The sequence below is a fragment of the Pyrgilauda ruficollis genome, unplaced genomic scaffold (genome assembly GCF_017590135.1).
Source record: "Pyrgilauda ruficollis isolate IOZ18807 unplaced genomic scaffold, ASM1759013v1 scaffold2, whole genome shotgun sequence".
In the NCBI taxonomy this organism is placed as follows: Eukaryota; Metazoa; Chordata; class Aves; order Passeriformes; family Passeridae; genus Pyrgilauda; species Pyrgilauda ruficollis.
This window is the reverse complement of record NW_024519206.1, coordinates 12,629,600-12,643,668: the sequence shown is the minus strand read 5'-3', so window position 1 is coordinate 12,643,668 and position 14,069 is coordinate 12,629,600. Positions and strand designations below refer to the sequence as shown.

At 37.9% G+C, this 14,069-nt stretch overlaps 1 protein-coding gene across 1 annotated transcript in view; it reads left to right on the top strand.

Annotated features, from left to right (window-relative positions):
* Positions 1–14,069, top strand: part of JAZF1 (JAZF zinc finger 1) — an 89,299-nt gene that overhangs the window by 51,688 nt on the left and 23,542 nt on the right. The window contains 1 exon segment of the mRNA XM_041466223.1: positions 7,774–7,970. Within this exon segment, the coding sequence (XP_041322157.1) occupies positions 7,774–7,970 (197 nt within the window).

Below are 14,069 nucleotides of genomic sequence, written 5' to 3'. Positions count from 1 at the left end.
TTTGTTTCTATGATGCAAATTTTAAAACTGTGCATTTTTTAAATTATGTGGTTTAAAAATACTTTAAATGAAGAAGTTGCTTTTCATGCCACATTATTTATGTCTGCTAGGATTCTCATTTCGGTCTCTGTAACATTTTATGGCTGTGTGACATTACATTATTCCTATATATTAACAAGAGTATGAACTGAAATGTAAGGATTCATGACTTTATATTCAACGATTAATTGGCAATAATGCATAAAGTATCTGTTGTTAGCAGCAGGCGAGGGCTGCTTGGTTCATTAGTGGCTGCGAGCAAAGCCAAGGCTGATGTATGTCCCAATAAGCCACTTAGTGAGTGCAGGGAGGAGATTTCTGAAATAAGAACTGCTACATTATGCTAAAGGCAGGGCTTTCCTGCAGCATCTTCAAAATCTGCCCCAACTGCAAGAAACTCTGCAAGTGTTTTACACCATCCAAATGCTTCTTTTTTACCAGTGGCAAAACTCTGGGATGAGTTTGATAAGCAATAAGTTGATGTCGAGGCAGAAGACAGCATAATGTGCATTTCCATGAGACGTGAGGGTTATCATGACTTTTTAAACTCTCTGCATTTGTAGAAGAGGTGAAAATATCACGCCAAACTGTATCAAGTGGTTGCTGCCTTCCTGCTAATTACCTCCTTCAAGTATCTCTTCTGCTCAGCTATTGCCTCTCACTCCATGGAAGTCACAGAATTTTGAAGGTGCAGCTGAGTTCTGAAACTCACTCATTTACTTCAAGACAGGGTGGAAAAAACTAGGGAGGGTGTGGGAGGGGAAAGGAAGAGAACTAGCAGTATGTTTCTAATGTTTTGAAAATTACGGTTGCTCTCTTGAATTTTTGTGAGCTCTATTTTTTTTTCCTTTTAAACACTGAAATGTCTTTTTTTTTTATTTATTTTAAGAACATCAGAAAGACAGCATGGGCTTCTCCTTGAGTCCCCATCATCAGTCAAGGGAATAAGTAATGAACTATTATTAAAACTAGTAAAAATATTTATTATTTTTATTAGACAGAATTAAATGTCTAAAATAAGACTGCAACTGCCCTGATTGTGTTACTGATCAAATGTTATTTATCCAGTGTGCATTTTTCCTGACTATTTAAAAAGAATATAAAATAAAATGCAGCCCTCAATTTTTCATTTGCTGTATTACCTAAATTCAAGAAAGAAGAGGCAAAAGTACCATGTAATCTAAAAATAAAACCCAAAAAAATAATTCCTACACTTGAATTTTAAGTAAACAGCTATTTTTGTGATGGGCTGAACATACAACACTGATTCATGTTTGGTTGGTTTTAATTTTAAATTAAATATTATTTTGGTGCTTCTTGAAAAGAAGATATAGAAAAATAATTGTAAGCATAATAAAAGAGAAGAAAAAGAAAACAGATTAAAGAAAAAACCAAAAAGATGAAAAAGTGCTCCTTTCCAAAGATAAAATATTAAAACCCATATATTTAATATCATAAGCATTAAATATATGACATATAATATAGTAAATAATTATAAAATGGAAAGCTAGGGCTTATGTTCAGTGTTTGGTATTTCTATTAACCAAAGTGTGAAGTGTAATTCACACTGATGTTTCTGTGTATTCCCAAAATCAAGAGAGATACTAAATTTCTTTCCATTGCTTTTAACACTGCCTTGTATTGATTAACAGTGAGAAAACAGATGCTCTAGGCAATTATGTGATTTGGTTATTTTTGTTCTGTTTGAGTGGTAATAGATTATTTGGCATATCACTGTCCGTCATCTGCATTTACACATTTAGATATGAAATTACTCAATCTTCTGAATCAATTTTCGACTCTAGAAGCACAAAATACCTCCTTGATGAATATTTTATTGTGTCTTACTGTATCTTTTAAGAATGTGTGAAGAGCAGACAACTAAAGTAAACCTGCTGAACTCTTGCTCATATTTAGCAGATTTTCTAAGGTTGCAGCCTTGAATCTCCTGACAGCAATGAGTGTGATTGAATGTTGTGTTTGAGTCTTTCAGTGAAGAGGCAGAAATGCAATTTAAAATTTTTAAGGTACATGTGCAGCCTAATAATCTCTGCTACATCGGCTTAAGATATAAAACTATAGCTGATTTCGTAGCAGTAACAGTTTTACATCTTGAGAGAACTGGTTGAAAAATGGAAATGAAAGAATTGTACTAGCGATTAATTATCCCTAAGGCTAATAATAAAAGGAAATCTGATTCTGTCCTATCTGTCTAAGATACTCATCAGTTTGTCATAAATATTCCATATTTAGGATATAGGAAAAGTTTTCAATAGATGAGTCTGAATACAACTGGCACTGAGAATGAACACTGAATTCCCTTCTAAGAGCTGATCTCAGTGAATGAGCACGCTGAAGTCCTACGCAGATGTGAGGTGATTCTGCCATAAATACTGGGCTGGAAGAGTTCTTTCCAGATACTTAGAAATGCCCTTTAATGATCTGTTTGATCTGGTTAGTGCCTGTTGTGAAATCCAATACAGGTTTGAGAGAATAGTTGGGAAGGGGAAGGGATTATTATTTTGGGCTGTTTCTTCCCTACTTGTTACGTTTTTTGTGAAATTAGAAAAAAAGCAAGACCATCCAAAGGGGATTTTGTATGAATCATGTACTTCAGCACTATGCAAATAGTCTGTACTCTAAATAGCATGAAGGCATGTGGGGGATTATGCATGGTTTTAATGGGGGTTTTTCACACTGATGTTTCTTGTAAGGGTTTTTCTAAATGATATGTGAAAGTGCTCAAGGGTGTTCTTCAAAGTATTTGAGTTAATGGTTAGTCTAAAACTTGCTCATACATTTTTTTCCTCATGATCACATAAATCGTGTGGCAAGACATTACTGGGGATATTGATTCTTTGTTTTGGCTCAGTGTTGTTCAGGTTCAGCTGAGAAAAGCCTTTCATCCTTTCCAGGAAACAAGACAGCCCAAATCTATGAACTTGTCCGTGAACAAGTACTGCTGAACTCCCACCATTTAGATTTCACCAGATTTTTCCTTAACCTAATACTAGTTCAGCTTGGCAATTATCTGTTCTTTCTGGCATTGGTTAAGTCAAACCACATTTCTGCCTTTACAAGAAAAGATAAAGTAAAATGTATGGGGGACAGCTCCTGACTTGAGGAGTCCACGGAGTCCTGTCCTACTGAAAAGGGTCATCCTTTGAGAAGTGGATTCTCCTAATCCCTCTTCAAAGTAGAGATCTCCTGAGGTTTTAAAATACCGTACAACAAGAAGTACTTTCCATCCTAGCCTTTTTTTTTTCCCTGAACACTGCTAATATGATGAAGAGGACTGAAAGCTAAAATTACCACCTCCGCCTCCTTAATTCTCGTGGTACAGCACAGACAAAGAATAGCATAAACATCTTGAGGCAAAAGTGGGAAAAGATTGAGGGGAGAAAACAGATACAGCAAGGACCTTGGTCTGGTGGGTGTAAAGAATAGCAAGAGAATTAATGTGTGACTTTCATGCATGTATGTAATTTCGTAGATAGCAAGCTAGTGTGTGCCCCATCTGTCAAGTAAATCTGACCACTTTTTATCTAAATATAATAACTACCACATGGCAGCATAAATCTGTAATAGAGCACCATGGATTTTTTTTTCTCCTCTTCCCAGTCAATCTTGAAGTTGAACAAGTGTCAGGCTAAGGAGCAGTCTGCTGAAATACAAGTGATGGAAGCTCAGCATGTTCTCACATTCTGGTAAAGGTGACAGGCTTTCCCAGGGCAGGTTAGCCAAACATAAATATGACTTGAATGCTACTATAAATGTTTTTCCATAATTATCTGGTAATGAGAAAAGGTCAGAACTAATTCTGTTCTGCTGTCTTTCCTTGCTGTGGGCTAGTACTGGTTGGCAGTGGTATGGCAGAGGACAGGGTATATTTGTTACTGTCAGGTAGTAGGAGCAGTGCTGGGCTTCATTCTCTGGATGGTGTAACCTGCTTGTTATGCAAACTCAGAATAATCCCCCTCCCTTCTCTTCCATGTGTACGCAGTAACTGGAGAACAGCAGATTTGTGATTGTGACCCATCTTCTGTTGCTGTATGTTTGAGAGACTAGGAATGTAGCAAATTCATATTCAAATCCAACCAGGTAGCTGTGATGCACCTTCTTCGCTGTCAGTGTGAATGTCTGTGGACATGGAAACAGGGCTGGCCCAAGCAGCTGACTTCCTGCATCAGCAAGATTTAGCAGTGAGGAAGAGGAGGAAAGGGTACTTTATGCTCTGAGGAGAACTATTAGGAATATGCGTTCTGAAGAGTAACCTGGGTTCTTTTTTTTCCTTTTCAGTTTACCTGCAGCTCATTTTTATAAAACCTTACCCTCAGTCTGGGTGTATGAGTCCAGGGCTCTTAAACTGCCATAGCATTGTGTGTAGCATAGGTTTGATGATAAACTGGCTGACATCATCACTTGAGTCACACACGATCCTGAGGCAGTGCACGCTAACAGCACAAGGAAATCTCTAAGACTATGTTCTGGTCATTCTTGACTCCAAAGCTTTTGGGGCTGACAAGTCTTAGAAACACTGGAAAAGGTTTGTTTGGAAAATGCTTTTTTTTTAATTTGAGCATAGCCTCAGCGTTTTGTGTTGGTAACAAGAGCTAAGGCTGTTTGTGTTATATTGCCACCTATATGAAACGTTGTGCAACACTTTCCATTATATGACTGTTTCAGTTGCTTATGTTGCCAACATTCATCTGTTTGGGCTGAAATTTTCCATGCTGGGTGTCTCCTTCAGGCTGAATTTCTTGGGAAAGTTTCAATAAAAATACTTGAACCATTCCAGGGAATGAGACGAGGGGGGAAAACTATATTTTGCTCATGTTTATTAAAGTTGCTGCAAGCACTTGATTCAGAAATCACTGCACCTACTTTTTCTGGAGCAGGGACTTGAATAATTAGGAAGGTTGAAAGGGTGAAGAAAGAAAAAACGGGTGTAGAAGACATTTCTTTAGAAAGAGTTTGCTCCTGCCTGATGTTATGAACTGTTGGCAAGAAAGCACACAAACCCCATGCCTTTCAAAACAGGGTCAATGAATGGCTGGGAGCTGAATGATCCTCCTTGTTTCACTGCACCTACATGATGTATTGGTTTGAGGGAGGGAGGATTATGAGGTGTAAACAAAATCACATGCAACAGAAAAGGTGACTGAAATGCGCACAGTGGTGGAACTAGAGGGGGAGGGTTATGTCGATAATAATTTGAAAATGGCAGAAGTAGCTTTGCTCAGAAAAGAGATGGGTCTGAAGATGGTGAGACAGACTATCGAAAAGATGGGATTTAACCCAAGTGGTCTTACAGCAGCCTTTTTTAGTTACAGTTCATTTCCTGTTTCCCAGACATCTTGTGCATTTAAATGAGGCAGGGAAAATTGCATGCAGGCATGTAATTTAGAGACCAGTGTTCAGCCCTAATTCCAACATGTTTCATTCGTAAACACTTGATGTTGCAACCATAATGGACTTCCAACATGAAAATTAAAGACTTAGTTGGAAATGTCATTCTATATCCATCATTACAATGCTTATATTTAAGCTTTGAAGAACACTGCTATAGTCAGACACATGTATAACACTGCATTTCAGTTAAAATACTGAAAAATGTTTCCTTTTAATCCATTTAGACAAGTTTCATTTTCAAACCCACAGCACTGCCAGTGCTTCAGCAAACATGTATGGGACTGTTTGGATCTGGAAGGGTTAATTCCATACGTGAGATATTGGAAACTGAACTTCTCAACAGGCTCTGCCTTCCATTTCTCTCAGGTTCACAGTGTAGACAACAAATGACATTTTGGAATATACTTTACATGCTTAGCCCAAATGGGAATGAGTTAAGAGGACAGGGAGAAGTTTCAGTTATAACTTCACATTTTCCTGATTTTTATGGACTTCAACCAGAGTGGCTTTAACTCAATATTATTTTAACATTGTTATTTGTGGCTGAGTTTACTAAAGAGCAACTTTCATGCTGCTGCTTTTAATATCTCACAGTTGAAGTTATCTTCCAAGTTTTTAAGGATTTATAATGTTACCATAACATTTTCTTAAGGAATAAGGCTTCCCATCCAGAAGCAAGCATACATCATAGTAGAAATTGCAAAAATAGTGAATGAGACATTTCCTAGTTAGAGGAAAGCAAATGTGTACTGAATGACCACTTTATTAAGATCATTTTACTTATATTTTCTTGAATGAAATTTAGACTTCCATTTGAGGACTGTTTTGTCAATATCATCTGCACCCTTGGTTGAAGAAGAGAAATTTAACACTCAATTCTTACTATGAATATCTGCATTTTAAATATTAGCTTCATAAAAATGCCACATCTGGGCTTGACATGATGTATTGTTGTCTCAGTTCAAAGAAGATAAGCTGTCATATCACATACCTGTTTATTAATACCTGTGTGTTGATGCTACTTATCATGGCAAAGATCCACTTATTAATGGCTTCATGGTGTGGACAGACAGGATGCATCTTTATTGCTCTAATGGTACCTAAAATTTTATGCCATAGTAGTTTGAGACCATGGTCAAACAAATGCCTGGGTGTACTTAACCTTTTATTCTGTATCATGTGTTAGTGCATATTGTTTTTATTCACTGGCAGGTCTAGTTTGTACTTCAGCCTCAAGGACAGAGGGCCGTACTGACAAGGTGATTTACATTAGCCTGTCTTAGGAATCCTTCAAAATATCCACAATTATTAATGCATATCCATATGTAGTGGAGGGGAAAGACAGAGGTTTAAAATGTCTCTTGGATGGTAAGTCATGAGGTGTGACTGGCAGAGATCCTGTTGTGGGGGAAGCCCATTCTTTTCAAGTGTGTGAGAGTTAATACAAAGCAATGCTTTGAATGTCAGCTAAAGCAGCATCAGGTCTTCTGGTGTAACTCTTCGTGTATACTTGGAATAAAAGCAATCTTTTTCAGTTCAGTTGTTCCTTTTTGAAAGGAATCAGAATGCAAGCGAAAAAAGCACCTTTTATTCCAGATGGGATATCCCATGCAGAAAGTTGCACTGCTGGAATTCCAGCACTGTGTGTGGTGCACACCTTGCATCATGCTGGTGGGATTCCCTCTCAGCACCCCACAGAGATGAACCTTGAGTTGTGGAAGGCCTTCAGCAGACTGTACAGAGCTCTGCAGAGAGACCTCATTTGGTTTTCAAGAGCTGGGAACTCTGGTTTGAGGAATTGCAATTTAATTAGACATATTTTATGCCAGGCAACATTGTCTAAAACCCTTAGTAAAAGAACGTGATTATCCTATTGAAAATTATGTATCTACACAAAGTAGTTAATTCTATCCCTTTGACCTTCAAATTGAAGATCATTTGCTGCTAACATTTTTCTCAGCTACTTTTTCACAGAGTGATTGAATGTAGTTACTGTAAAAGTCTGAGTATATTATTCATTATATTATTGTTTGTAATGCTGAGCTCTGGTTAGAGTTTGAAAATCTTGTGTGTTTGCACATGATGCAAGTATCTAATGTAAGTTTTATTGAAATCAGAAGGAAATGGCCCAGATGTTGAACACATAAAGCTGTTGATGGAGAAGTTTGTATTCTGTAAATTTGTGTTTGCAGAAGAACTTGCCATGGCTGAGTTTGAAACTCCATTGGGTCACTGAGGGCAAAAAATACTTTATCTTTACCTTAAAGCTTGCTGGTAGACAGTGGTTCAAAGCTCTCATCCTTGTGATTGTCCTTGTTCTAGATTTATGACTGATGCAGCTCGACGTGAGCAGGAGTCCTTGAAGAAAAAGATTCAGCCAAAACTCTCTTTGACTTTGTCAAGCACAGTGTCCCGTGGGAATGTATCTACTCCACCTCGCCACAGCAGTGGAAGCCTTACTCCTCCAGTCACACCTCCAATCACTCCCTCCTCTTCATTTCGCAGTAGTACTCCTACAGGTAAGCACCTACTCTTTAATTAATCCCAAATAAAGGGAGCAGTTCTGCTCTGTGGCATTTGGAGAGCAGGAGACATACTGAGGCACTGGTAAGAAGAGCCCTGAAAAATAAAACAGAAAAGTTTTGTGCTATTTTACATTTGGTCTGCAGTCCCTAAAATGTGTTTGGGCACTTGTTTCCAAATTCTTTGCTAAAGTAGAGGATGATAACTTTAAATGTTGCGGCTGAAATTTTGTGAAGAAACTAACCTTACCAGAAATGTCAAATATGCAAAAGACCCCTTATGTATCAGCAGGAGAGCTCTGCCTGTGGTACAGTTAAAGATTTAAAAGAAGCGGTCAGTATCTTCTCCCTACCCCATTCCTGTCCCTCTTTTTTTGGTGAGGGGAAACTGGAATTCATAAGTGTAAGTGGTCAGGGAGGAATGTTCTGCTGCTGTCATCATATAGAAATTACTTTCATTAGGAAACTATGTTCACAAAAAGAAATAAAGGAAAAAAGGGATCTATCTTTCCTTCAAAAGCTAATATTCCAGTGGTTTTCCAGGGTATAAAAGTCCTGGGAATTTTTTTGCACTGATTAGAGTAGCTGAAAATTGCTTGCTATCCTGAACCAGACCTCTTGGCCTAAGTCAGTCTGATTTACTTTAGGTAGAGATCTTGTCAGATAATTCTGGTACACTTCAGACTAAATACCAGGATTTTCTTCTAAAAAGTTAAATGCATGAAATGGGGCTATTCTATTTGTAATAAACAGGTTCAATATATTCTTAGCAGGAAATCACTTGAGCATCAATTCTCTGAAAAACTGTTACACCACACGGTTTTTTATATAGGCTATTTCATGTCTTAGTATTAATGATAAAATGGAAAAATTTTACCAGTCCTTGAGATGTTCTGTCTGCAACTTGTGAAATGAAGTGGTTGTTCAGTATGTCCCTGGTCATGAAAAAAGGAAGCACATCAAGAAAAGCTAAATGAAAAAGTCCTAATATAATTCAGAAAATTTTAGATTTTCTTAATTATCTCCTGTTTGAAACAAACTGATTCATTTCCTTGACATGCTACAGCAGATGGCAAGGAGTTTCTTCCTTCTTTTGTTTACTTTTTGTACAGCTCCTCCTGAGAAGTCTAATCCATGATGTGGTCAGGTGGTATAACTTTGCACATCCATCAGCAGTATTGGCTAGTGAGGTACTGTTTGAAACATGTTCCATCAAATACTAAAGAAAAAAACTCAGCATCTGTCTACCATAATAATTTCATTATTTGTATATTTTCCAACCTTTTAAAGTTAGTCAGAATGTTGTTTTACCTGCAGTTAAGAGAATCAGTTTGTTATGGCTGCATTTCTGCAAGTCCTGCCTGCCAGGATATAAACAATACCAGCTTCCACTTTCTGCACCCTCTGTTCCAAGTTCCTTTTTGGACCCCTGTTCCAAGGCTAGGATTTGTAACATCCTAGTAGCAAAAAACATATATTCTTTCTTTAAGACTTCTTTAAAAATTTACTATTTACTGCATTGCATTTCAGCAGCCTCAGCCCAGAAATTCCATTTTTCTCATCTTAAAAGTTTTTCTGGACCTAAAGTAAGCATTGAGCTTTTTCTGATAACCACATTTTTTTTCACAGTGTTTACTTGGCGTAGGATTTTTTCTAACTTGGGTAGGTGAGGTGCTCAGATCATGCCATGGCTGAGTTTCTGTGGGTGCAGTGCCTGGAGAGGCAGCCCAGTAGGGGTTGCAGAGTAACTTCAGATATGCAGCTCACGTGTCTTTCATTGGCCAATGCCAATCTTTTTCCCTCAAGTACAAGTACATATGGCAGTTGACTAGCAAGGTGGTGTAACCAAGTGTAGTTAGGCAAGATTTGTTTCAGGGAAACAATTTAGAGTATGTAAATTGTCCTACATTTCAGCCTCACGGTGCCTACACAGCTTTCAAGCCCTACAGGCATACCCTCCACTGCATCCACTGAGAATGACGAGTATTGCTCTATTCCTTCCATGCAGTCCTCTTTGATTTGTACTCCAAGAAAACTCTTGTTAGTTCATCTTTGAATGCAGGTAAATGTGTATGTTGTGGTAATTGAGAAAACCAAGAGGCTATTTTCCCTTAGGTTGCCTTATACCTTGTGTTTGTTATAATCCAAATATAATAATCCTTGTCCTCATCCTCCTTTAGACCCATACTTTGTCAAAAATAAAATGGGATTGCTTTGACCCAGTTCATTCATGGAATTCTCCGAATGGCTGTTTCCCTTTTATTATCTCCTGTCTCAGTTGTTGGATAGTTTGTGAGGGCTCAGCAGTGTGCCTGGCATTACTGTCACTGCCCAAGTTGGTGCCACTTCAGATGCCAGAGAGGAATCATGCCCTACAGGCTGGTGAGGTGCCATGGAACACATGTTCCTCAGCAGAGAGTGTCTGTCACATACAGCTTCTCGTCATTCTTGTTCAACGTAGAAAGTGAAAACCACACTAATCTTTGCAGCCCCCTTTTCCACGTACTGTCCTCCCTTTTGGTATGCTGCTCATCTTGGCTTTCCCAGGGCTGTTGGTCTTGGCTTGGGCGTAGCCAGGAGCTGCCTGGATCCCAGTCACGTTGGTGCATGTCCTCACGGCAATGTCTCGCCACTTCCCGACGGTTTTAAGTATTGCTGTAAGTTTTCAGCAGAGTGCAAGTTCATATAATGACCTCTCATCTATGTATTGACCAGACCCAAACCCACTCAGCTTGTGAAACACGATAAGAAGCAGCTCAAGGTGTTTTGGCTGTCGAGAGTGTTTGTTAGGTTTTACAGTAAAAACCTGTGCCAAAAGACTGTGGGGCCTCCTTCTCAGACAGAGCTGAGCAGCGTCCACACCGACACACGTCCATGTTGCAAATGTTGCACACGCACATGAAAGCACCTCCTGCTTCTTGGTAAAGGAGATTATTCATAGAGACACAGAAATATTCACCAATGAAGTGTGCTCTTTAAGGCTCTTCTCAGGTAATGAGGTAGACATGTATTTATCTTCAGATTCTGTGTGTGTTAGTCCCCTGAAATGGCCCGCTTGTGCTTTTGGTGAGAAGTAGAAAAGCAGTAGTTAATTTTCTATACCTCCCCTCTGCTCCCTTGAGGTGGCTGGCATATGCTCTCTGCTTACATTTGGCTTTTTGTTCCCTCTGCTATAACAAGTTTTCTCTTCTTCTGAAGACCTGCATTCTCTAATGGTTGCAGAAGGTTCACTTTAAAAATTTGCTCCAGTTTTTATTTTAACAATAGTGTCTCCCAGGAGACACTGTTTATTAGGACTTAAATGGTCTTGTTAGCGTTCACAGGCAGGATTTAGCAAAAGAAATTACTTCCATCAGGAATAAAGGCTCCTTAGGGTGGTAGGGAAATAGAGCAAAGTAGCACCAGCACACAGCTTATTTTGGAAAGATGTTAGCAGTCTGCAAATACTGAAATATCTCTTTATTTAAGGAGCAGTCAATTAAGTCACAAAAACTTATGTTGCTTTTACTTTTAAATGTCAATATTAAACCCACAAAACTAACGAAGTCTAGTTATGGATAAAAATGGGGCTGGCATTGCATCCTTAACATACGTTGTTAATTTTTTGAATGTTTTCATACATCTGTGTGGCTCACAGATGAAATTTCCACTCCTAACTTCCTGGCTTTTGAGTGTAAGTCAAAGCATTGACATTCCTTTGAAAGCTATCATATCTCTTCATACTGAAAAGCTTTAAAAGTGATCCAGTGATAGTAACTTATTGGGAATCAATTAGTAAAATAACCTGTTCCCAATTTTAGTTAGAAAAGTGATAAATGCATAGTGATACATCTCATTCAAAATAAAAAAAAAAAAATAAAGCCACTTCTGCGTTGAAGAAATGCCAGAAATCATCTGAAACCACTGTTTGTGTTTGTTTATTATTTTCATTTATATTTATGACTTTTTTTTTTTTTTAACTATTCCAGGCCTGGAATAGTAAATTTCAGCCTGGAGTGAATTTTTTGCCTTCCTATAAATCCTGAAGCAAGAGTTTAATACCACCAACTGGCTTTTTAACAGTTCAGCCCTAAGTCTTGTGCCCTCCCACCTTCCTCTGCACAGGAAAAAGAGGGGGAAAAAAAAAAAAAAGCTGGAATACTTGAAAACCTCATACTTAGCATTTCATTTTGCTCTGAAGAAGCTGGCTCTCAGACATCCTTTCCTGTTTATTTTTTATTTTATATAGATTACAAGTTATAACATTTATGCAGTTTTAATAGGTTTATAGACCTATTTACTGCATGATCATTTGGGGCAGTGGATGGCAGCCAGTCCTGGCACGAAGTGTTGAGGATGCTGTGGTTGCCTGGAACAGCTGTGGCCATTTCTCAGCCCTTCCAATTGGAAAGGAGATGAAAGAGTGCAGTTTTCATGGGTGGTCATAGGCTGACCCCATGAGAGAATTGGCAAGTCCCACTTTGATTTACAGCTGTCATTTGAGTAGGTGACTAACTATTGGTTTGCCTTATTAATTGGGATAAATGCCTTTCTGGGGAGTCATATTTGTTTAGTCATTTTTGATTGATTGCATTTGAAAGTTTTTACCTTTCATAAATGTGTCAGACTTCCTTGAATTTCCACCAGTCCAGTCTCAGTATCTAGTAATGTGACCCCGTTTTCTACCCACAGAAAATACCTAACTTTACAATTTTGGGTTTTTTTTCCTTTCTGGTAAAATTTGAAAGTAATAAATCAGTTTAATCTGGAGTAAAAAAATGCTTTGTAGGATTTGCCTTTAAGAAGTCTAACATCTAAAGAGTGATATTTTAATCAAATATGCCTAAAAGTTCAGCAAAGTAATGTTATGAACTTGAAAAAAATACTACTGGGCCTATCAAATTATTACTGTTGATGTAGAAATTACTACATTTGCCATGTGAGGATACCATCTGAATGATGCTTTGGCAGATTTATAATAAACAAGCGATTTTGTAGACATACAGAGCATATACTGAAACTGAGATCAAGATTGCTTTGTAGCTTTGTCAGTAGTCCTAAAGCTGCAGTATTTCAGTCAGAACACACTATGTGAAATGGGCCAATTTTTGTCTAATAAATCATACTAGTGGTGAAACACGACCTAATATAAAATGTCATTCTGTAACAGAAAGTGAAATTCAATTAATTTTCAATCAAAAGAAAAAAAAATCAGTCTTCCCCTAGTGTCATATTTTCAGAGCCTGGTGTAGTTAAGAGTACCTAGAGTGATTGCATTCTTAAATGTCTGCAATGGCTTTAAATATATTTGTGTTTGATTCAGGTTTAGCTAACTAAATTAAGGAGAATCATATCCCATTTACATCATTAGGGAATATCTTCTGAGACTGAATATTTTCTAAAAGGTGCATATAAATTTTTACTTAATAATATTAATAGAGCCTAAAAACTCAGACTATTAGTATCTTCTCTGATTCAGATGGATTTTGTTCAGGATTCAAATGCTGCTACTGGCAAAACAGTGACCAAAAAATTGCAGCTTTCTTCTGTGTTAATAAGTGTTCATGCTGCTGATGAAATAATTTAGAGCATCATTGTTCCCTCTATGGGTGACTAATTTACAGGGGAGGGAAGTCTGCATATTACAACAAAGGAGCTCCTTTCTCTACCTTCCAAAGGCAGTTGGGACTCAGAAATCCATCTGTAAGGATCCACCTTTCTTCTGGTCTACTAAGGAGCTGTCTGTTGTGGAAGCTTTGATTTTGGGAAGCGAAACACTGTGTGGCAGTTAGGGACTTTTCCCAATAAGCCTGGTTATCTCATATACTGTTATCTCCATGATATGAGATACCATTCCTGTAATTCTGCTGTATAGCATTTGCCTTCATGGATCACTCATGGAGGAATCCCTCGGGCCTCCTCTTGAATCTGTTCCCTTTTCTTTTCCAAGAATGCAAAAGCTGAAAGAAAACCACCCATTGTTTGCTGGTAATAGCAACCAAAACCACAATAGTAACCAGCCTTTGGAATTGGGCACTGAAATAGAGTAACAGGCATATGCTGGAAACTAATATGGTTTAGATTCTAAATGTGTGTTTAATTTTTTTTTTACTTTAA